We start from the raw sequence: 23,232 nt of genomic DNA on the forward strand, positions 1-23,232 counted from the left end.
GTGATACATTTTAATCCTATTGTAAATTTAAATTAACAGATATGTTGAGTACTAACTTTGTGACAGATTTTATCGGAGAGAAAATGGATAACAATCCAGAAAATCTCCGGAATAAGTATTTAATTATAAAAAGAAATGTTAAAATTAACATACAATTAACATAAAATTAACATAAGCAACAGAAATTAGAAAAATATTATAGCAAGTAATGACAAATCTCTCAGGACTGAATGGTATCCATCCTGAGGATTTAAGGGAAATAGATGGGAACATTGCAAGTGCTCTGAAGACAATTGGCTAAAGGTACCTTGATCTGGGAATCTTTTCTTCAGATTGGTAAATTGTGCATGAAGGAGGGAGAGGGGGAGAGAGAGGGAGAGAGAGAGGGAGAAAGATGGGAAAGAGGGAGGGAGATTAGGGGAGGAGGAGAAGGAGAGAGAGAGAGCGGGGGAGAGGGAGGGGGAGAGAATATGGAGGGGTGGAGAGGGGGGAGGGGGAGAAAAAGAAAGAAGGTGGGGTTGGGGTTTGAGGGAGAAAGACAGGAAGATGGTGGCTTTCCAGGTGGATGTTATTTATACAGACCTCTGGCTCTAGTGCATTGCATAACATTACTCATAAGATGTACCTTAATTGGTACATGTGACAATTAAATTGAATCTTGAATCTGGAAGAGGCCGTAGTTAAAGTTGAAAATCATGGAATTGTTAGAAAACGGCGCGTGGTATCTCTCAAGGATCTTTATTGAGGACTTGGCCATTCATCATCTGATGTTGGTGATGAGACAGAAATTTCGATATTCAACTTTGCAATGACACAACAGCGGGCAAAAATGTAGCCTGCGTAAATGGAAGCAGTAAGTTATAAAGAGAAGTTAATGGATTCAATCACTGAAAATGCTGTGAAAAATGGGCTTCGGTGTAAGAAAATTGAGATTGCCGACTTTTGATCTTTAGTGATAGGATGGGGAAATTAAAAAATGGTAAACAGCAAGAGGAAGTTGGAGATTCAGAGAAACTTTGAGGCTCGCATACGGAGGTCTGTAAATGTCATGTAAGCAAAAATAAGATGAAAACCCTGCCTCTCCTGAACCAACGGTGATTTTTTTGCCTTGCAACCATACTCCAGCACTGTTGCACCTGACTTGAGCACTCTGAGCAGTCAGGGCACTGCACATAAGGAAGGACACAGGGACCTTGGAGGGAAGTCCAAGTGGGTTTACAAGTGTGGGTAACAGGGTTTGTAGTGGATTGCGTTGAGCTGGGATTCTGACACAATGAACCTACGATGGTTTGACCAGGTGTAGGACTCATGCAATTTTCACATTACCGGCTCATTGGATCCATTTCAACCACAAGCCAGTGTTTACTACTTTACTTACTAGTTGGATGTAGAGCCACAGGGTACAGGTTTGTGAATGGCTGGTTCAAGCTAGTGCTGATTAAACCTACACCTGCTCTTCTTAAAGGGAGGTGTTTTGTCCTTGAAACTGTGTTGGAATTCAAGCCTGGCAGCTTTCCATGGGAGAGGGAGAGTGGGCAGCTCGAATTTTTCCTTAGCTCGGGGGGGTTCCTCTCCTTAGTCTCTGTTGGAGAGGAAGAGAGGGATCTCCACGGTACAGAGGAAGGTGCAGAGTTGCTGCCTGACAGCGCCAGAGACCCGGGTTGGATCCTAACCACGGGTGCTGTCTGTGTGGAGTGCACGCTCTCCCTGTGACTGTGTGGGTCTTCTCCGGGTGCTCCGGTTTCCTCCCACATCCCAAGACCTGCAGACTTGTAGGTTAATTGGCTTCTGTAAATTGTCCCGAGTGTGCAGGATAGAGCTAGTGTGCGGGTGATCACAGTCGGCGAGGACATGTTGGGCTGAAGGGCCCGCTCCCATGCCGTATCTCTAAACTAAGACAAGAACACCTCGTTTAATGGCTTCATTCGGGATAGGAAATAGATCTTCGGACCTCTCCTTGACCTCCCGGTATGCTATACTACTTTGTTATCCTCCAACCTCCTGGAGGATTACACCTCCTTTCCAATCTTAAACACTTGGTACACTCTAATCAGCAACCCCCACTGTTGCACAGTTCCTTCTCCTCTCCTGGCTTGAGTTGCTCCTTGAACACCGTTTGTCGATAGACCACCTACTGAGAGACAATGTTCCCCCACCACCTCCTTCTCATTGTGCCAACAAAGCTGACTTTCAGAGCTAAATTCAAAATGTCTCTCAAAGCTTCTAAAACTCTACCAGCATCCGCAGAACAAGTGATACCACCTCCCCCTCCAGCCAATACCCAACACGCCATAGTCGGGGAAGATCTTTATAAACAACAGTCGTATGGGAGAGGGCTTTGTTCCCACTGGCGTATTCAACATGTGGCCTTTGTTGGATGGCCATGCTGTTATTTGACAGAACCTGTGACAGGTTAGCATTGCATGGTGTCTGACCTCAGACCCACACTGCACACGTCTGGGCCGAGTGGGTACTGTATGTGTTTCTGTCCTCTTGAACATGGCAGGACGGGCAAGTTTAGTTTATTTTAGAGATACGGCGTGGAAACAGACCCTTCAATCCACCGAGGCCTCGCCAACCAGAGATCACCCTGTACACTAGCACTATCCTACACACTAGGGAAATTTACAATCTTTATTGAAGCCATTTAACCTATAAACCTGTACGTCTTTGGAGACTGGGAGCAAACCGAAGAACCCGGGCAAACCGCTCGCAGTCACAGGGAGAACTTTCAAACTCCGTGCAGACAGCACCTGAGGTCAGGATGGAACCCAGGTCACTGGCCGGTAAGGCAGTAACTCTACTGCTGTGCCACTGTGCCGCCCCCCAAAGTTGTGAGCAAGATGTGACTGTGCACATTGTGTATAACATCCCGGCCAAACAGCGAGCTGTAGCCTGTAATGAAGGATGTTATGGGACCCATCATTATGGCTCTGAATCAGAGTTAAATGACAAGGAGGGTTTGCAGTAGGATTGTACTCATGCAATTTAGAATTAATGAAGAGGTTATTTTCAAGACATGATCAAAAAAATGGAGAGTGACTAACTTCACCATTTGAGGTGTCTAGGGATGGGAAGAATAGTTTGAAAATCGCAAAAGTGCCAGATGTTTGAACTCTGCTGGAAACAATTGATGCTGAGTTAATCTGTGATTGATAGATTTTTTGTTAATCAACAACATTGAGGGAGCAGAGGCAGCGGCAATATGTGGCGGTGGGTCAGAGATCAATTGAATCCAGAGTCAGCATGAAATCTCAGCCACAGCCTAGTTGACCCGGGTTGTGTCACTGTGGTCCCTACTCCCTGATCTGAATGGTTCTTTCCCAGCACTCGGACGGATACCCTTCATCTTTAATGAGTAACATAGTCACCAAACAAGCACAGTAACACAGGCACTTTGTCACTGCTCAACCTTCACCATGGCACACGCACCTCCTTCTCCTTCAGCTTCTCGTCAATGCTGTTTTCTTTAGAGAGAGCAACGTCTCCATTTTCAAGTAATTCAAGCTCCTTTTCAAGCCTGCAAGAGACGAGACCTCATTCAATAATAGAGAGATTAATGTGCATCAATATCGCCGAAGCAGAGCAAGTCAAATCCAGGCACATAACAGGGCCCTGGTAACCTTCTTAGCTGGTTTGATGAATTGCAGATTGAAAGACATCTGTCCACACTAATAGGCTCATCTTATAACATCTTCACGTCCCTGACATCTGGCTCAATTCCAGCTGATTGCAATTTTATTTCCCTCTGCACTTTCAAAGCAGTGTGCAATAAAACATGTTATGCCATTAAACACAACCTGGCAATGATGAAACATTTAATTGCTAGTCATCTCGCTGCAGTTTACTTAGTGCAGTTGCTGTTGTGCTTTCCACATACAACTGTGTCCACACTTCCAAAGACATTCTGGAACACCTTGGGGCGGCCTGATCAAATGAACAATGCTAACAATCAGTTCCTCCTCCCAACTCCATATCAGCAATCCTGATTACGGTTTGCTTAGAATTACGGACTTCGTTTCAATTCAACCATCACCAAAGTTTTGTGAGAGTATATTAGATCAGTCAGCCTGATAGCACAAAATCAGTGGGAAAAAAAGACACAAAGTACTGGAGGAACGGTGGCACAGTGGTACAGTTGCAGCCTTACAGCGCCAGAGACCTGGGTTTGATCCTGACTACGGGCGCTGTCTATACGGAGTTTGACCTGCGCGGGTTCTCTCCAAGATCTCTGGTTTCCTCCCACGCTCCAAAGACGTAAGGTTTGTAGGTTAATTGGCTTGGTATAAATATAAATTGTCCCTAGTGTATGTAGGATATTGTTAGTGTGCGGGGATTGCTGGTCTGCTCCTACTCAGAGGGCCGAAGAGCCTGATTCCACACTGTATCCCTAAACCAAACTAAACTATACTATCAACTGATGCAGCAACCTTGAAAGAAAAGACTGGAGCTGAGTCAATCACTGTCCTTGCACTGCATTGGAAGTCCTGTGCATTAGCTTTGCATTGAGCCCTGACACCTTGTAGCCTCTCTGCACTATCTCCCATTCTGCCAGGGCACCATCTGTGAGCAGTGTTTACTTGCTCTAGCCCTGCCTTTGATTGATTTTGTGATCCAGGTCCAGCATTGGTGTTTGCTCTTGGCCCAGTGATGCCTTTGCGCACCACAATGAGGTGTAATCCAACACTCAGGCTTGCATTCCTTGCGAGGCCATGGAATGCAAAGGTCACGTTTGGATAAATATTTGTGTGTTATTAAACTAGAGACAGATAACAGGAACGATAATAATGATCCTCCTCCACAAGAAAGACTGGCTGTTAAAAAGCCATGGTGTGCAGAATAGAAACAGGCCCTTCGGCCCACATGTTCGTTGTCAACCATCAAGAACTCATTCTCAATGATCCCATTTTTGGTACAGTCCCCACCCCTACACACTGGGAACAACTTACAGTGGTTAATTAAATTACCGACTGCCGTGTCATTGGGATGTGAGAGGAAGCTGGAGCTGGATATGTCTAACAGGGCTGCCAACTCTCACGCATTGAGCGTGAGACTCGCGCATTTCGCCAAATTCTCACGCTCTGACGCTGATCACAAATTTCTCACTCTCTGTCCTGAAAATGTCTGTGATCAATGAGAATTTCAAAACTCATATCACCTGCATGGGCCGTGGCTGTTGCAGAGCCGGGGCTGAGGGAGGGATGGAAGCAGAAGCAGCAGCGGGGGCAGATGCGGATGGGGAGCCGGGGCTGGCGAGTGTTTTCCGGGCTGGCGAGTGTTTGCCGGGCTGGTGGCGAGTGTTTGCCGGGCTGGTGAGTCGCTCGCTGCAGCATCGGCCATGGAGCAGCCTCAGTGCAAGAGTCCCTGGCGAGTGTTTTGCCGGAGGCGAGTTTTGCAAGTGTTGCGCCGCTGCCATGAGGGCTGGTCTCTGCCCCGGGCGAGTTTTGCACCCTGGTGACCGGCATGGATCGAGGCTGTGGCGAGCTCAGGGCTGCGACTGCGGCTGGGGCGGACAACCCCAGTGGAGCAGCTCAGCAAGAGTGGGCTGTAAGGAGTAGTTGCGCCGCCCATGAAGTCTCTGCCCCGAATGGGTACCGGCATGGATCAGGCTGCGGCTCAGTGCATCCTGGAGGACAACCAGTGGCTGCTGGAAGTAGGTACCAAGCACTGGGTAGGAAGGTGGAGGATAGTGGCCTTCAAATGGGGGTGGTTGGAGAAAGCATCCTGCTTGCCTGCTAGATTTTTACTTACTCTAACTGCAGGAAAAATGTTCCCGATGTTGGGGGAGTTCAGAACCAGGAGGTCACAGTTTAAGAATAAAAGGTAGGCCAGTTAGGACTGAGATGAGGACAAACGTTCTTCCCCCAGAGAGTTGTGAATCTGTGGAATTATCTGCAACAGAAGGCAGTGGAGGCCAATTCACTGGATGTGTTCATGAGAGAGTTACATTTAGCTCTTGGGGTTAGCAAAATCAAGGGATATGGGGAAAAAACAGGAAAGCGGTAATGATTTTAGATGAACAACCATGATCACATTGAATGGCAGTGCTGGCTCAAAGGGCCGAATGGCCTATTCCTGCACCTATTTTCTATGTTTCTATGCTTGAGTATATGGCAATAAAACTCGACAACTTGGTTTTGAAGCATTCATGCATGGTGGAGGTGTATTGTAGCCATAGAGTGATACAGTGTGAAAACAGGCCCTTCGACGCAACTTGCCCACACCCCCAACATGTCTCAGCTTCTCCCAATTTCTCACACCCAACTTTCACCCAATGTTGGCAGCCCTGTATATAACCTCAGTGCATGGTAGCACCCTTCTCAAACTACAAGGTGCATGTTGCTAAACTGTTGTCACTTTAGGAGCACTGCGCTCCTAAAGCACACACAGGGCCTCCACGGGTTATGATTGCCCGACTTAAGGACAGCCCAGAATGACCAAGCGTTTGGAAGACCGGAGGTAGGATTTGCTGTCTGATGTAGGGCTGCAGCCATCTTCTGCTGAGTGGAAACTCAGTTCACGGCAATATCTGAATGGCTGAATTAACCAAATGTTGCCCTTGATTTAAATATATTGCCCAGATGCTGCATTTTGTGAACTGATGGAGTTATGAAGCATTCTCTGGAACAGAACCCTGTCGTAACCTTGGGAGGACCCGTGTCTGAGGTGGTAACTCAATCATTACTAATGCGTGAGATGGGTAGCACCATCATCCGTGTCTGATTGGTAGCAAAATCACCTAGTGGTCATCCCCAAGAATACCAAATGTCAATTGTAGTGAAAAACCTTAGGGATTGTAACATCCAGTCCTACTAATCAATCTTTAGTTTAGTTTATTGTCACATGTACCGAGGTACAGTAAAAAGGATTTTAGTTTAGTGCTCTCCAGTCAGTGGAATGACTATACATGGCTATATGGTTATATATACATGGTAGGTTAATTGGCTTGGTATAATTGTAAAATGTTCCTCGTGTGTGTAGGATAGAGTTAATGTGCGGGGATCCATGGTCAGCTTGGAATCAGTGGGCCAAAGGGCCTGTGTCTGCGCTGTATCTAAACTAAACAGAAAGAATTAGCCTGTATGTCTTTGGAGTGTGGGAGGAAACCGGAGCACCTGGAGAAAACCCACGCAGGTCATGGGGAAAACATACAAACTTCGTACAGATAGCACCCATAGTCAGGATCGAACCCGGGTCATTGCCACTGTAAGGCAGCAACTCTACCGCTGCACGACCGTACTGCCCTCCCATCCTATCATCCTTACCCTAGGAGACTCTGGATAGACACAAAGTGCTGGATTAATTCAGCGGGTGAGGCAGCATCTGAGGAAAAGGATGGGTGACGTTTTGGGCCGGAACCCTGCTTCAGACGAGGAGGCTTTGGTCCTCTTTCTGGATGGGAAAATATTTAATTGGAGTTAACCTCCTGGGCTCCAGCAGCCCACACTCTCCAAATGCTACCTCGCAATGAATTTCATTTAACAGCGTGACTTTACAATTTCCAAATGCCACGGCGATGTTGAATGGAATGTCAGCATCCCCACCCACCACAGCCACCTCCAGCCTCCCAGCATTGACATGTCAGACGTACCCATGGGGACTCTTCACAGGAGGGCTCACAAACCAGAATAGATATTTCCGAAATCACTGCTCGATACTTAGGTAGAAGAGGAAGTTACCAAGATAACTGTGTCTTTCTGAAGATGTTTGCCATTGTTTCTGCCACCAATAATCTATTGTGCAAGTCGCAATAGATCTTTTCGGTATTTGGATTTATATGGCACCTGCCACAACATCTCAAATTGTCTCACAGACAATGCGATAGTCGGACTTGTGGTAATCTAGCAGGCAATGTGTGGATCAGCAAGAGACTGATCATTGTCACAATGTTGGCTTGAGGTAAGTATTTGCTGTGAAGGATTCCTTTGCTCATTTGTGGTGGGGTGCCACTACCTCTCAGCATCAGTGACCTGGGTTCAATCCTGACCTCCGAAGTTTTCTGGGTGGAGTTTGAGCATTTCCCGGTGATCAAGTAGATTTCCTTCGGGTTCCCAAAGCCAAGTGGTTTAGTAGGTTAATTGGTCCTGATGTTAATTGTCCTGAATCTATATCCTCTTCCACACATATCCATCCCTCAGGCTTCACATTGTTCTCCTCCTCTCCTCTCCATATCTGATGCCATTTTGTCTCCTTTAGACACATAAGCATTGTCTTTTAATCCACCCATCTGCCGATCATACCCCCGTCACCTGCATCCACCTATTACTTACCAGGCTTTGTCATGCGCTCACCTCTTTCCCAGCCTTCTCGCGCCTATTGCAATCAGTCTGAGGAAGGGTCCTAACCTAAAATGTCTCCTGTCTATTTCCACCCTGGATTCATCTGACTTTGTGTTTTGCTCTGAATCTATATTTGGGCAAATATAGGCACGCAAAGGCTTGGATAGAGCGGACGTGCAGAGGATGTTTCCACTAATGGGAGAGTCTAGGATTAGAGGTCATAGCCTCAGAATTAAAGGACGTTCTTTTAGGAAGGAGAGGAAGAGGGATTTCTTTAGTCAGAGGGTGGTGAATCTGTGGAATTCTTTGTCAGGAGGCTGTGGAGGCAAAGTCAGTGGATATATTTAAGGCAAAGATAGATAGATTGTTGAATAGTACGGGTGTTGGAGGTTATGGGGACAAGGCAAGAGAAAGGGATTAGAAGTTGATGGGCCAAATGGCCTGATTCTACTCCTGTCACATGATCTTATGATTTATATCTCTGGTTTTTATCTGATATGGGGAAACATTCCTGCCATCTCCCTATGTATACCTCTCATTATTGTTCATATCTCAGTCATCTCCCCCCTGTAGATTCTCCTCTCCAAGGAGAACAGACACACCCTCTACAAACACTCCGCATAATTGAAACGCTCCAGGCCAGGAAGTACCTTGGTGAATATCCTTTGTACCCTCTCCCTATCATACCTTTGGGGGCTAGATTTGAGTGTATGGGTCTGAGAAAAGAGTTGGGTCTGGGACTATCATCAGGGGAGGGTCTTATCTGGAGATAGGAGGGTGGAGTTTGAAACCAGAATCCACACTCAGTATCCTGTTCCTGCCTTTTCCCCATATCCCCTGACTCTGCTATCTTTAAGAGCTCTATCCAACTCTCTCTTGAAAGCGTACAGAGAATTGGCCTCCACTGACTTCTGAGACAGAGAATTCCACAGACTCACAACCCTCTGTTTGAAAAAGTTTTTCCTAATGGTGTTAGGTCGGGAAGAGTTGATGCACAAAGAGACTTGGGTATCCTTGTACAATAGTCACTGAAACAAGTCATGAAGACAAGATATATTGACTTTCATAAACAGAGGACTTGTGTATAGGATCACCTATATCTTGCTGCCATAATACACAGGCTAGGTGAAGCCAGGAGTATTGATTTAGTTGCATGGAAACAGACCAAAGATCATCTGTATACTAATTCTATCATACAAACTAGGGACAATTTACAGAAACCAATTAACCTACAAACATGCAGGTTTTTAAAATGTGTGATAAACTGGAGCACCTGGAGAAAAACCATGCGGTCACAGGGAGAAGGTACAAACTCCATACAGACAATACCTGAGATCAGGATCGAACCTGGGCCTCTGGCGCAGTAAGGCGGCAATTCTTCTGCTGCGGCACCATGCCGGCCATAAAGTATTGTGTGAAGGTTTGGCCTCCCTACCTAAAAACCATAACGTAAGCTAAGGTTCACTATTGAGCGAGTTCAGCAAAGTGCACCTGACTAATTCTTGGGATGGCAGCACCATCCTTTGAGAATATATTAAGTTGTCTGGGTTTGTAATCACCAGAACTTCGAAGAGTTTGTAGGGATGTAACTGAAAGGTACAAGATCCCGATAGTATGAGACAGACTGGATATGGCTCGGATGTTTCTGTGGCTAGATATAGAACACAGAGACACTCTCTCAGGATACATGATAAGATATTTAAGACTGAGTGATGAGGAGAAAATTACTCAGATTCTGGTGATGCTGTTGAATTCACGATCACTGAGGAATGCAGACACCAAGGCACTGAAGATATTTTAAGGGGCTGGATAGACTTCCCGACAAAGGTTTCAAGTGCATGAGAGAATGGGTTAGAAGATCAGTCAACTGTTGAATGGCAGAGTAGCTCCAATGACTGTATGGCCGCCTCTTGCTCCTAATTTGTTCTAATTTCTCCGCCATGCTCTAATAGGAGTTATGTCTGGGAATTATGTCATTCTGTTTGCGATTGACCAGTGAATGGGGGGGAGGGGGGTATTGTGGGGTGAGGGGGAGGGGATGGTTTGTGACTGGAAGTGGCTGCTCCAATTGTTATAGATACACAAATACTCCATTCCACTCTGGAGAAAGTGAATTTACAGAGAATTCGGAGTGAGAAACTACATGCAATTTGATTGACTTGAGATGCCACACTACTTAAAAAACACTCCAGGAGGTCAGCTATTCGAATGTATAGGGAGGGAACTGCAGATGCTAGTTTACACTGAAGACAGACACAAATTGCTGGAGTAACTCAACAGGTCAGGCAGCATCTCTGGAGAAAAGGATTAGGAGACGATTTGAGTCGAGGCCTTTCTTCATACTGAGACCCTTTTCTCCAGAGATGCTGCTTGACCTGCTGAGTTACTCCAGCATTTTGTGCCAATCAGCGATAAAAAATGTTGGACAAACGGCAAGAAATGGAAGACTTTTGTTGGGTTTTCCGTAAGGAAATGGATGCAGCAAATTTCTAAGTGCTGCCCCTTGTGGGAACAGTTAGTAGTGCATGCACCCTCTGTGATTTTGACTCCTCTCTTACAGCTTTGCCTACAAGGGCCTTCCACAGTGGCCACAGGCCAATAGCCTGAACTGTTCCATGTAGCTGTTTGAACATTTATAAATCATTCTAAGTGCCGTTATGTAACACATGCACAATGAAAGGGCACTGTCAAAAACAGGCCTCAGCATTGCTATGGAAACCATGGGTTTTCTCCTTGCAAATCCACATTCCAAGGCCCTTGCTTGTCAACTGCTGCTGACCTCGATAAGCTGAACAGCTGAATGAACAGGCTGACAGCAGGCATGATTCACTCTGCGCCGGCCCAACCATTTGAACCGGCGCAGACACTAAGGGATAAATTTACGATCCTTCAGCCCCTCAAGTCCGGCAAAGTACAGAATTGCGAAATCACAGGAAGGAAGTCTCTGAACCCAGGAACACAGTCAGATCATTGCTGTTCTGAAACTCTTCACTAATCACTGCTCCATGTCCCTTGGGACTCGGATATGAGTCTAAACCTCAGCTGAGAGCCCAGCTTGTGGTCCTTTGCTTCTTACACACCTTCAACGTTTTGAGAATATGCACTCCCAAGTGCCTCAGTGCCTGTGTCTATCTCAGATTGTTACTATTTAGATGTTACTGCCCCTCCGTCCTGGTTATCCCATAGTGTGTCAGTCTCCAATTATCTGCAATAAATTTCATATGTTCATTTCACAATCTGAGACCTGCTTGGAGCCATCTGCTTTGTTCATGATTACTACATGACCACGTAATGCATTGTTTGTAATCTTTGAAATTGTGGTCCTTTTGCAAGTCCAGATCATTTAAGGTGCCCTCCATAATGTTTGGGACAAAGACCCATCATTTATTATTTGCCTCTGTACTCCACAATTTGAGATATGTAATAGAAAAAAATCATATGTGGTTAAAGTGCACATTGTCAAATTTTATTAAAGGGTATTTTTATACATTTTGGCTTCACCATGTAGAAATTACAGCTGTGTTAATACATAGTCCCCCCATTTCAGGGCACCATAATGTTTGGGACACATGACTTCACAGGTGTTTGTAATTGTTCAGGTGTGTTTAAATGCCCCTTAATGCAGGTATAAGAGAGATCTCAGCACCTAGTCTTTACTGCCGTCTTTCTATCACCTTTGGAAACTTTTATTGCTGTTTATCAACACGAGGACCAAAGTTGTGCCAATGAAAGTCAAATAAGCCATTATGAGACTGAAACAAGAATAAAACTGTTAGAGACATCATCATCCAAACCAAAATGAGGTCAACTAAATAGACCAACAGAGGAGATTTACTGTTTGCCTGGGTTTCAGCAACCATTACAGAGAAAGGGAGCACTTTATTCTGGTGAGCTTACTAAGAGGTCGCAAATGGAGATAGACAGAGTTGACAGGATAAGCCAAGAGTAGGGAAGATTCAAACAGACCTCCAGAATTAAGGGACAGAAGATAACATGAGGGGGAAGAAGTTTCGTTTTTTCTCTAATAAAGAAAATGGAGGGTTATGGTCTGAAACACCTGTCCCAGGGGATCGTGTTCGGCACGGAAACACTCCTGTTTCAGTGTGTAATTGTTTTGTCAATGGTTTGGAACCCATTAAGAAGAAAAGGAGCACTGGTGAGCTTACTAAACGCAAAGGGACTTGCAGGCATGAACAGAAGAAGAAGTATCAGAAGAAAAATAAACACTGCAAGATGCAAAACACTCTTCAGGTGTGTTAGTCCGCCAAAAGATTGGATGACTACGTTATAGTTAGCCGCCAAAATAGATGACCACGTACTTTGCAAAGAGTACTTCAAAGAGCAACCACAGTTCTGGAAAAAAAAGGCCTTGTGGACACATGAGATGAAGATTAACTTATATCAGAGTGATGGCAAAAGTATGGAGGAGAGCCAAAGCATACCACCCTATCTGTGAAACACGATGGTGGGGGTGTTATGGCTTGGGCATTTATTCTTTTTTCAGTCTCATAAGGTACTGGCTCACTTATCTTCATTGATGATACAACTGCTGATGGTAGTAGCATAATGAATTCTGACGTGTATAGACATCTCCTATCTGCTCAGGAAACGAGGGGAAAGTATACATTGCGAGGTGTAAAGGTGACCCAATCTATTCTAACTGCATGAGATTAAAATCAAGGGGTGATTCTCCCAAATATTGCCCCTCGGGCTAGTGTCATGACCAATGCTCAGTGCTCTTTGATTATTTCCATGCGGACCGTGTTAAGATGCGACCTCTCTTATCCTTCCTTCCTTCTAACTCATGAACTTCACATCAGAGGACTTGTGCTGGGGTTCACCACTTCCGCAGGATCTCCCCCAGGAGTGCCTGCAAGATATAGCATGGGGATGTGGGAGGATGGAGGCAGACTCTTCCACTATAATCGCACTTCTTCTTCCTGACTTGCACCAGAACGTAGTTGGAATGTAACTGGAAGTCCATCAATTCAGAACCACTCCTTTATAGAAGGTATTCGAAATGTAGACCTGGATTGTCTGCTGGACTGTTCACAGCTTCTTCAGCTTGGCCCAAGTGCTTTCTTCAGTTCCAAGTGTTAATGAGTAATTCCTGACCAGGAAATGTCATAGAAAAGCTGAAACCAGCCCAAACAAACCATCCACACTTTCCATCAGTGTTCTCATGGATATCTAATGAGAACCTTCTCCTGCGCCAATGTTATCTGTGGCCAATTGCAGTGCTCTCATCATTGGCTCATTTCTGATCAACTAACTCCATCCTGATCTGTAATCAAATTGTAGAATCACGCATCCATATGTTGCTGAGTTGCACATTAGGCAGGGTCATCACCATGCTGGTGTTAAACTTTTTTCCACTGGTACCAGGATCCTCATTAGTTTGTTGAGGGGATGTACAGGGCATGATTAGTAAGATTGCAGATGGCACTAAAGTTGGTGGCATCGTAGATAGTGAAGATAGTTATCAAAAATCTCAGCAGGACCTTGATCAGCTGGGCAAGTGGGCTGAGGTGTGTAAGAAGGAACTGCAGATGCTGGTTTAAACCGAAGATAGACACAAAAAGATGAAGTAACTGAAGAAGGGTCTCGACCCGAAACATCACCCATTCCTTCTCTCCAGAGATGCTGCCTGTCCCGCTGAGTTACTCCAGCTTTTTGTGTCTATCAAGTGGGCTGAGGAATGGTTAATGGAGTTTAATGCAGATAAATGCAAGGTTTTGCATTTTGGGAAGTCAAACCCAAAATGACTTGGGGAATGTTGTCGAACAAAGGGATCTAGAGTGCAGGTATTTTGTTCCCTGAAGGTGGCACCACAGGTAGATGGGGTGTCAACAAGTCTTTTGACACATTAGCTTTTTTCAGTCGGGGTAGTGAGCATAGAAGTTGGGATGTTATGTTACAGTTGCATAAGACTTTGGGGAAACTGCATTTGGAGTACTATATCCAGTTTTGGTCACCGTGATATGGGAAGGGTATCGTTAAGCTGAAATAGAGCAGAGAAGATTTACCAGGATGTTGCCAGGACTTGAGGGACTGAGCTACAAGGGAAGGCTGGGACTTCGAGCACAGGTGGACGAGGGGTGATCTTATAGAGGCCATGAGGTCAAAATTATGATGGGGATAGATAGGGTGAATGCAGGATCTTTTAGCCAGATTAAAAGTAAGAATATTTTACCCAGATCAAGAACCAGAAGATATAGTTTAAGGTGAGAGAGGAAAGATTTAATAGGAACCTGAGGGGTAACTTTGTATAAAGACAGTGGTGGGTATATGGAATGAGCTGCTGGAGGAGGTATTTGAGGCAGGTAAGATAACAACATTTAAAATACATTTAGATGGGTACATGGATAGGATAGGTTTAGTGGGATATGGGCCAAATGTGGGCAGGTGGAACTAGCGTAGATGGGACATCATGGTTGGCATGATGGGCAAGTTGGACCTGGTTCTGTGCTCTATGACTTTATGCCTATTAATTTTGCGTGTCTACTGTGACCATAAGAAGTAAGTTTTGAGATCACTGCCTGAGCAGCTTGGTACTGGGCAACATGTTGAAAACTTGGTGTAGCTTGTTTGTTGTGCATCGGATTAAATAGCACAGAACATGCCAATGTCCGTTCCTTTATTTGTCAGTGGAGGCTTTGATTAGGGTTCTTCACCACACAGACCAGCTGATTGTTTGAATTATTGTGAGGCTCATCCACAAATACGCACCTCTTTGAAGTGGGCACAATGCCACTAATTTGACATAACGCAGGGCGATCTCCTGGAGACTTCAACCAACATCAACTGATGAAACACTAACATGGGATCCTGCTGTGTATGATTGTGCTGCAAAGCCTTCTACATTGGAACAGTGACAGCACTTCCTGTAAAGATTTCAGGACAATGTGGCCATGATGTAACAGTCGGTCGGTGCAACATAGAAAATAGGTGCAGGAGTAGGCCATTCGGCCCTTCGAGCCAGCACCGTCATTCGATATGATCATGGCTGATCATTCAAAATCAGTACCCCATTCCTGCTTTTTCCCCATTTCCCTTGATTCCATTAGCCCAAAGAGTTAAATCTAACTCTCTCTTGAAAACGTCCAGTGAATTGTCCTCCACTGCCTTCTGTGGCAGAGAATTCCACAGATTCACAACTCTCTGGGTGAAAAATTTTTTCCTTGTCTCAGTCCCAAATGACCTACCCCTTATTCATAAACTGTGACCCCTGGTTTTGGACACCCCCAACATCGGGAACATATTTCCTGCATCTAGCCTGTCCAATCCCTTACGAATTGTATATGTTTCTCTCAGAACACCTCTCATCCTTCTAAACTCCAGTGAATACAAGCTGTCGACCCATTCTTTCCTCATATGTCCGTTCTGACATCTGGGAAGCTGCGGAGTTCAGGAGAGTTGCTGCCACCCTCACTGTGAGGCAGCCATGGAGTGATCCTCATTCCCCTCGCAGCCTCGGACTGTACACTGGAGCCTCCCAGTCACTGTGCTGAGTGAATGGGGCTGTGGCTGATGACCACACACCAGACCAGAGCTTAAAACTAAACAGGGTGTGATTAATGTCAGGGCATTTCCCAGTGAAACACATATGGGCCGTATCTCTCATTGCTGACAGCAGTGTTCCATTCTGTCTATATCAAAACTGCAGATACAAACACTGGCAATGTTCAGACCAAAAGGCCTGACTCAAACACAAAAGATTATTCCTTGGCTGAAAGCAACGGGAACTCGTAACAGCGCTGCCGGTAATTGAGTAGATAGCAAGCCTCATCTCAATGCAGGTCGTGTAACTGCCACAGATAATTACTTCTCCCTGCTCTGCAACATAAATCACATGGAAAGTGGTCTCTCGCACTGACAGGTCACTTAGGCCGTTTCAGACTGAATGCCTCAGTGACGGTGGGATCAACACAGTGTTGTTGGTGTTGTGATGCAGTCAGATGGCGCACAGGGCAATTTTGAATTTTGTGTGGCGAGACATTTCAATGGCACGCCGCAATTCTGCTCTTTAAATCATTCCTACCTTAAATAAACTAATCAGCGTTTGACAGGGCAGAGTATCATTTTGCAGCCCATTCACGTCCTGGATCTATGAGAGAGCCGCTGGCTGGAGGCGTGAGGGGAATGATGACAGGATGTGTGAATGAAGTTTGTCCCAGTGATTCACACACTCAATAATCAGACCATTCACAAACATTGAAGGTAGACAAAAATGCTGGAGAAACTCAGCGGGTGAGCCAGCATCTATGGAGAGAAGGTATAGGCGACCTTTCTGGTCGAGATCCTTCTTCAGACTAAAGAAGTCTGAATCAGTCTGAAGAAGGGTCTCGACCTAAAATGTCGCTAATTCCTTCCCTCCATTTCTCTCCAGTTTATCCAGCATTTTTGTCCACCTTTGATGTTTCCAGCATCTGCAGTTCTTTTTTAAACATTCACAAACACTGTATGAGTCAGTTCTCACACTTCACAAAACCATTCACATTTCCATTCACACAGCCAACTGTCAGCCCATTCACAATCTCAGTCACAAACCCAGAAACAAACACATTCACAATGCCAGTCACCAAATCATCCACACACTCTTTGACTGACCCATTCACACACCCAATATCAAACACATTCACACACCTCCTCATTGACCTTTTCACACACCCAGTGACAAACACATTCAGAATCCCAGTCGCCATCCAAATTGGACACTTATTGACTGACCCATTCGCACACCTAGTCACTTACACACTCACGTACCCACTCATTGATCTTTTCACACACCCATTCACAAACATATTCACAATCGCAGTCACCAACCCAATTGCACACCCATTGACCGACCCATTCATACACCCAGTCACCAAATCATCCACACACCCATTGACTGACCCAGTCACACACCCAGTCACCAAATCATCCACACCCCCAGTCACTTACACGTTCTGAATGTGAGTTTGATAATTTGATAGTTTGATAAGACAGGTAAATGCACCTCAAACCAAAGCTCCGATCGGTTGCCCGTTGTTTTGAATAGCAGAGCAGATCAAGGGTGAGGGGTAGAAAAGTCCTTACTCCACTGCTTGTCTCTGCAGGCTTGGAGAACGGAGAAGATTGGTAAGAGAAACACTTGGCATAGATTACTGTAGAGAATAAAAGCAAAGTTGGCAATGACAACAGCTGAACCTTGCAGTTCCCACAACTTTGGCAGTCAACTGCAACTTTGTGTCACACTGCACCAATTATTATTAAGAAATAAATTTTCCTATTGCCTCCGCTTGCAACCCATGAACTGGATTTGGTGATCAGCATTTCACCTGTGAATTAGATTGTGGGTTAAAGTTGCCTGTGGATATCTAGGTCTCCGCTGAGGTATATAATAGCTCAGGGCTGCTCTCTAGTTGTTGGTAGGATGGTTCCGTTGCCTGATAACAGCTGGGGGGAAAAAAACTGTCCTTGAATCTGGAGTTGTGCATTTTCACCCTTCTATACCATTTGCCCGATGGGAGAGGGGATAAGAAGGAATGGCCAGGGTGCGACAACCTTGAATATGCTGGTTGCCTTGCCAAGGCAGCGTGAGGTGTAAGTGGGGTCAATGGAAGGGTGATTGGTTTGTGTGATGGTTTGGGCTGTGTCCACTATTCTCTACGATTTCTTGCGGTCTTGGATGGAGCTGTTCCCAAACCATATTTAATACCATGTTTATTATGGTCAAGATACAGTGAAAAACTCCAAGCACATCACACCATACATGAGTACATCAGTACTGCAAAAGAGAAAATAAAGTGTGTAAAATAAAGTGTTACAGCAGCAGAAAAAGTGTACATACAATGAGGTAGATTGGAAGAATGGAACATTCATCCCCAGAATATAAGATACAAGAGTCTGATGACAGCAGGGAAGAAGCTTTCAAGTTTTTGTATCTTCTGTCTGACGAGAGAGTGGAGAGGGAGAGGTTCTTCATTATGTTTGCTACTTTACCGAGGCAGTGTGAAGTACAGAAGGAGTCTATGGGGTGGTGGACGGCTGGATTGTGTCATGGACCAGGCTGGGGATGCATCCCCAGGTCTATGCTTGAGTGAACCTTCACCCAATAGTTCCGCCCTCCTGCTCTTGAGATTGTCCCGACACACTGCTAGCCATGAACCAGCATCGAATGTGAGCCAGTTACGATATCAAAGAACAAATCTTCCTGAAGCTACGATATGCTTCTTGTTTTGTTACCTGCTTCAGAGCTGGGTGTTTTAATAAACCTGTGGCACATCAAACTGAAAAGCACCCAGAGCTTTCAACGTTTAAGAAGAGCAAAATTGTACACAATCTTCATCAAGACCCAATGGAACTAAAGTCGGGCATCTTTTCTCCTGTACTTATATCCTCTTATAATAAAGGCCAACATTCTAGTTCTGTTGTTAATATCATGTGTTCCGGCATCTTGGCCGTCGGTGACCTCTGCTAAAGCTGGCCTTGGTGCCTTAGAACATCAAAGTTATAAGAACTACATTCTACAAACTGAAAGCAACGTCACACTTCCAGCTCCTGGGGAGTTTTGATGCTGAATGAATGGATGATGGGAAAGGGGTGGCAGGAAGACTGCTTTCAGGAGGTTGTAGGTACCCAGTGAAGAATAGTGGATGCAGGTGGCGTTGGCTAGGATTAAAGAAGCTGAGGGGACTACAGTCAGGCACTCCCAGTTGCCAGATAAGTCTCAGTAAGCACATGAGTGTAGTATCTGATTGCCCACACATTGGGAAAGCCTCCAGTGTAGGAAAACTCTCATGCCCACCCATGGGCTGAAGAAAAAGTAGATGACATCGCCTCTCTTTGAGGGTAGAGCTTGGGTGACCTCACTAATGCAGTAGAGCTCCAAACTGTGAATCTGACAGGGGTCAGCAGCCTGGAATTGATCAGAGGGTAGAGAGGGGAAAATGACTGTGACCGTGGTCCGCTCTGGAAGGATTTGAGAATATTGGAGGCCACAGACCTCAGTGAGGACAAAGAATTGTATTTGAGTATTGGCTCTTTAAATAATACACTTTCAGTGGCTTTAGTAATAGCCGAATGTTCATGAATAAATAAGAGGGGGCATTTTTCAGACTAGTGAGTTTAAAAGCCTCACTGGAGATAAATATTGCATATCACACTACTGTTATAACCATATAACCATATAACAATTACAGCACGGAAACAGGCCATCTCGGCTCTACAAGTCCGTGCCGAACAACTTTTTTCCCTTAGTCCCACCTGCCTGCACTCATACCATAACCCTCCATTCCCTTCTCATCCATATGCCTATCCAATTTATTTTAAAATGATACCAACGACCCTGCCTCCACCACTTCCATTGGAAGCTCATTCCACACCGCTACCACTCTCTGAGTAAAGAAGCTCCCCCTCATGTTACCCCTAAACTTCTGTCCCTTAATTCTGAAGTCATGTCCTCTTGTTTGAATCTTCCCTATTCTCAAAGGGAAAAGCTGATCCACATCAACTCAGTCTATCCCTCTCATCATTTTAAAGACCTCTATCAAGTCCCCCCTTAACCTTCTGCGCTCCAGAGAATAAAGACCTAACTTATTCAACCTTTCTCTGTAACTTAGTTGTTGAAACCCAGGCATCTTGTTGACGTCATCTAAGGAGATTTACATCAGAAGCAATTTCTGGGAAGAATGAAAATCCCATTGAAAGACGAGGTGATGAATTTCCTCCGAAACATGCACAAAATCACTCGACTGGGTTAAAGCAATTTTCAGGAGTGCACTGTTGTTTCTTTTGGATTGTATGAACACATTTTTAGCTCAGGGAATCAAAATTGGAACTCAACTGTGCTGACGATGGTTGTAATCATTTTATGTGTTTCGATCCAGGGAATGAGTGAAAATTTAATAAGATAATATTCCGTGCAAGGACGTGCAAGAAGGAAAAATAAATCTCATAAACTACAGAAGATTAAAGGCATCGGTTTATAGCACGAACTTGCCATTGGGAACGACTCCTGTAAAGTGCACTGTGCTTGCAAAGAGTAATGGAGCAAGTGAATGAGGGAAAGGTGACCTTGCTTAAAAGTTTCATAGCTTCATCAAGTGTGGATTTAAACACTGAGCAGAACAGTGCAGTTTTGTTCTCAGATGTTCTGCCGACAGCAGCTGAGATAACTGGCTCCCTCCATAACCTACCATATTCCCCAGTGTCGACAGTGAGAGATTTGACTGCTTGCAAGATCAGGCATCACCAAAGTGCTGTGTCAGCAATTCCTTGGACTATCACCTCAGGGACATGAAGGGTTTAAGTTCACTGTTCTGTTCCAGGATGTGAAAAAAATCAAGGCTGATCGAAGCATTTAAAATTATAAGATCTAACAGACATTCAGACAGGTTCATGGATATGGCAGATTTAGAAGGATATGGGCCAAAAGCAGGCAGGTGGGACTAGTGTAGATGGGACATGGTGGTCGGTGTGGGCAAGTTGGGCTGAAGTGCCTGTGTCCACGTTATGAGTCTAAGACTCTATAGGGTCGACAGTCTGAACCATGTGCTCAGAGTGTAAATTACAAATAGTGACAAATAAATAGCAGGCTCTGCGTTAGCAGAGGGTTGTGTTGATAAGATTTGGAGCCAGCTGCTCCCAGTGGCTTATACTTGTTTTATCTATCATACTTCTCTTGATATCACTCATCCCATCAAGCCTATGTCGGTCTCAGAACATTCCCATCAGTCCCATTCTCCCACTATTTCCCAGTAACCTATTTTCTCCCACATGCTCACCACCTGTCCCACTCACACCGTCCCTCCCCGATCTTCCTACCACCCATCGACACACCAGGAGCAATTTACAGTAGGCAACCAGCAAATTTTAGATATGTGGACATCTCTTAAGCCCTTGGGGCAACGCATGTGGTGGTCACAAACATACTGCGGAAGCCAAACTATATTGGAGAACAGATTGAGGATTGAGGATCACTGCCTCCCTCCACAAGAGACACTCTGTCTCTTACACATGTGAATTAAAGCTCTTGAGGATCTTTGCTTCAGAGAGAAGAGGCACATCCACCTCCTCCCTCTATCTGATTCTGAGCAGCTTTGAGGGAGGTTGGGCGGGAAGCGATCTGTCTCATTTCTGCAATACCCAGTGTCACAGGAGCAGGAATATTCTAACTAATTACAAAGCCACCAACACAAAGCTGTCACAATGGCTCCCCATCCCTCCAGAGTCAGACTTCCTGGTGAAGCCGGAAAACCCCAGGTCACCACTAGGGTATTGAAATGGCTGTGGAAGTCAGGGTGAAACATTGGATTCACAACCCAAGAACGTGTTTCAATCGCTAATCTGCGTGAATGGTCTTCAGATTCTAAGACGAATGGTACAGCTAATAAAGCTGCTGCCTCTCAGGTACAATGTCTTAGGTTCGATCCTGACCTCTGGTTCACTTGATTCCATTTGTGTGGAGTTTGCAGGTTCTCTCTGTGACTGCGCAGGATTTCCTCCAGGTGCTCTAGTTTCCCCCCACATCCCAAACACAAGTGATTTGGCAGGTTAACCGACCACTGTAAATTGCCCCGAATGTAGGGGGCTGGTGAGAGAATTGGGGGGCTTATAGAAAGATGGTTTGATGGATTTGAGTATAGGAGCAGAGAGGTTCTACTGCAGTTGTACAGGGTCTTGGTGAGACCACACCTGGAGTATTGCGTACAGTTTTGGTCTCCAAATCTGAGGAAGGACATTATTGCCATAGAGGGAGTGCAGAGACGGTTCACCAGACTGATTCCTGGGATGTCAGGACTGTCTTATGAAGAAAGACTGGATAGACTTGGTTTATACTCTCTAGAATTTAGAAGATTGAGAGGGGGTCTTATAGAAACTTACAAAATTCTTAAGGGGTTGGACAGGCTAGATGCAGGAAGATTGTTCCCGATGTTAGGGAAGTCCAGGACAAGGGGTCACAGCTTAAGGATAAAGGGGAAATCCTTTAAAACCGAGATGAGAAGAACTTTTTTCACGCAGAGAGTGGTGAATCTCTGGAACTCTCTGCCACAGAGGGTAGTTGAGGCCAGTTCATTGGCTATATTTAAGAGGGAGTTAGATGTGGCCCTTGTGGATAAGGGGATCAGGGGGTATGGAGAGAAGGCAGGTACGGGATACTGAGTTGGATGATCAGCCATGATCATATTGAATGGCGGTGCAGGCTCGAAGGGCCGAATGGCCTACTCCTGCACCTAATTTCTATGTTTCTATGTTTCTATGGTTGATAGTGATAGTGTGGACACAATAGGCCAAAGGGATAGATCTGTGTTGCATACAAGGATTCATGAACAAACATGGATAATAAACACTGAGAATCTAAGGTCAAGGTGTTCGATAAAGCAGCTATTGGAAAAGTGCCCGAACACAACACACCATTATGGTCACATCATAACTTACAACAAAAATTTGTATGTTGTAAGTATCGCATTTTTTTCATTAAAGTGATATTGATTTCTCCACCTCAACGGGGAATGAAAGAAGATGGCAACTGAAATATTACCAACTCTCTGATGTCATGGAGCATTTTAATTACCTTGGTACAATTACTGTTCACTAATTAAAAAGGCCTTTGATAAATGTAACCCTGCTGCTGAAGGAATTTTGCTTCAATTTTTTTGGCTCACTTTTCCGGAACTGCTGCTTCATGCTGATCCTTAATTGCCCTTGAGAAGGTAGTCGTGAGCCATCTCCCATATATTATAGTCCGGTTCACACATAACCTCTTACAGCCACCATTGCATAAGCTCTGGGTTAACATCTGATGGGATACACGCTACTGTGCTGAATTCACCCTAATGTACTGTTCCTGTGCTGTACTGTTTTATGTTCTACTAATGGGTGTGACAAACCTCATCACGTTGTTCCCTCCGTGTATCTTGCTGTCTAGGAACCAGCTCAACCCCCTCCACCCCACATACCTCCTCAA

General features: G+C 45.1%; 1 protein-coding gene across 1 annotated transcript in view; it reads right to left on the reverse strand.

The window, feature by feature from the left end:
• Window positions 1-23,232, reverse strand: part of palm1a (paralemmin 1a) — a 133,837-nt gene that overhangs the window by 12,160 nt on the left and 98,445 nt on the right. Inside the window, exon 5 of the mRNA XM_055658752.1 lies at window positions 3,433-3,520. Coding sequence (XP_055514727.1) covers window positions 3,433-3,520 — 88 coding nt within the window. The remainder of the gene's footprint in view (window positions 1-3,432; window positions 3,521-23,232) is intronic.

This window comes from Leucoraja erinacea, chromosome 29 (assembly GCF_028641065.1).
Source record: "Leucoraja erinacea ecotype New England chromosome 29, Leri_hhj_1, whole genome shotgun sequence".
Taxonomy (NCBI): domain Eukaryota; kingdom Metazoa; phylum Chordata; class Chondrichthyes; order Rajiformes; family Rajidae; genus Leucoraja; species Leucoraja erinaceus.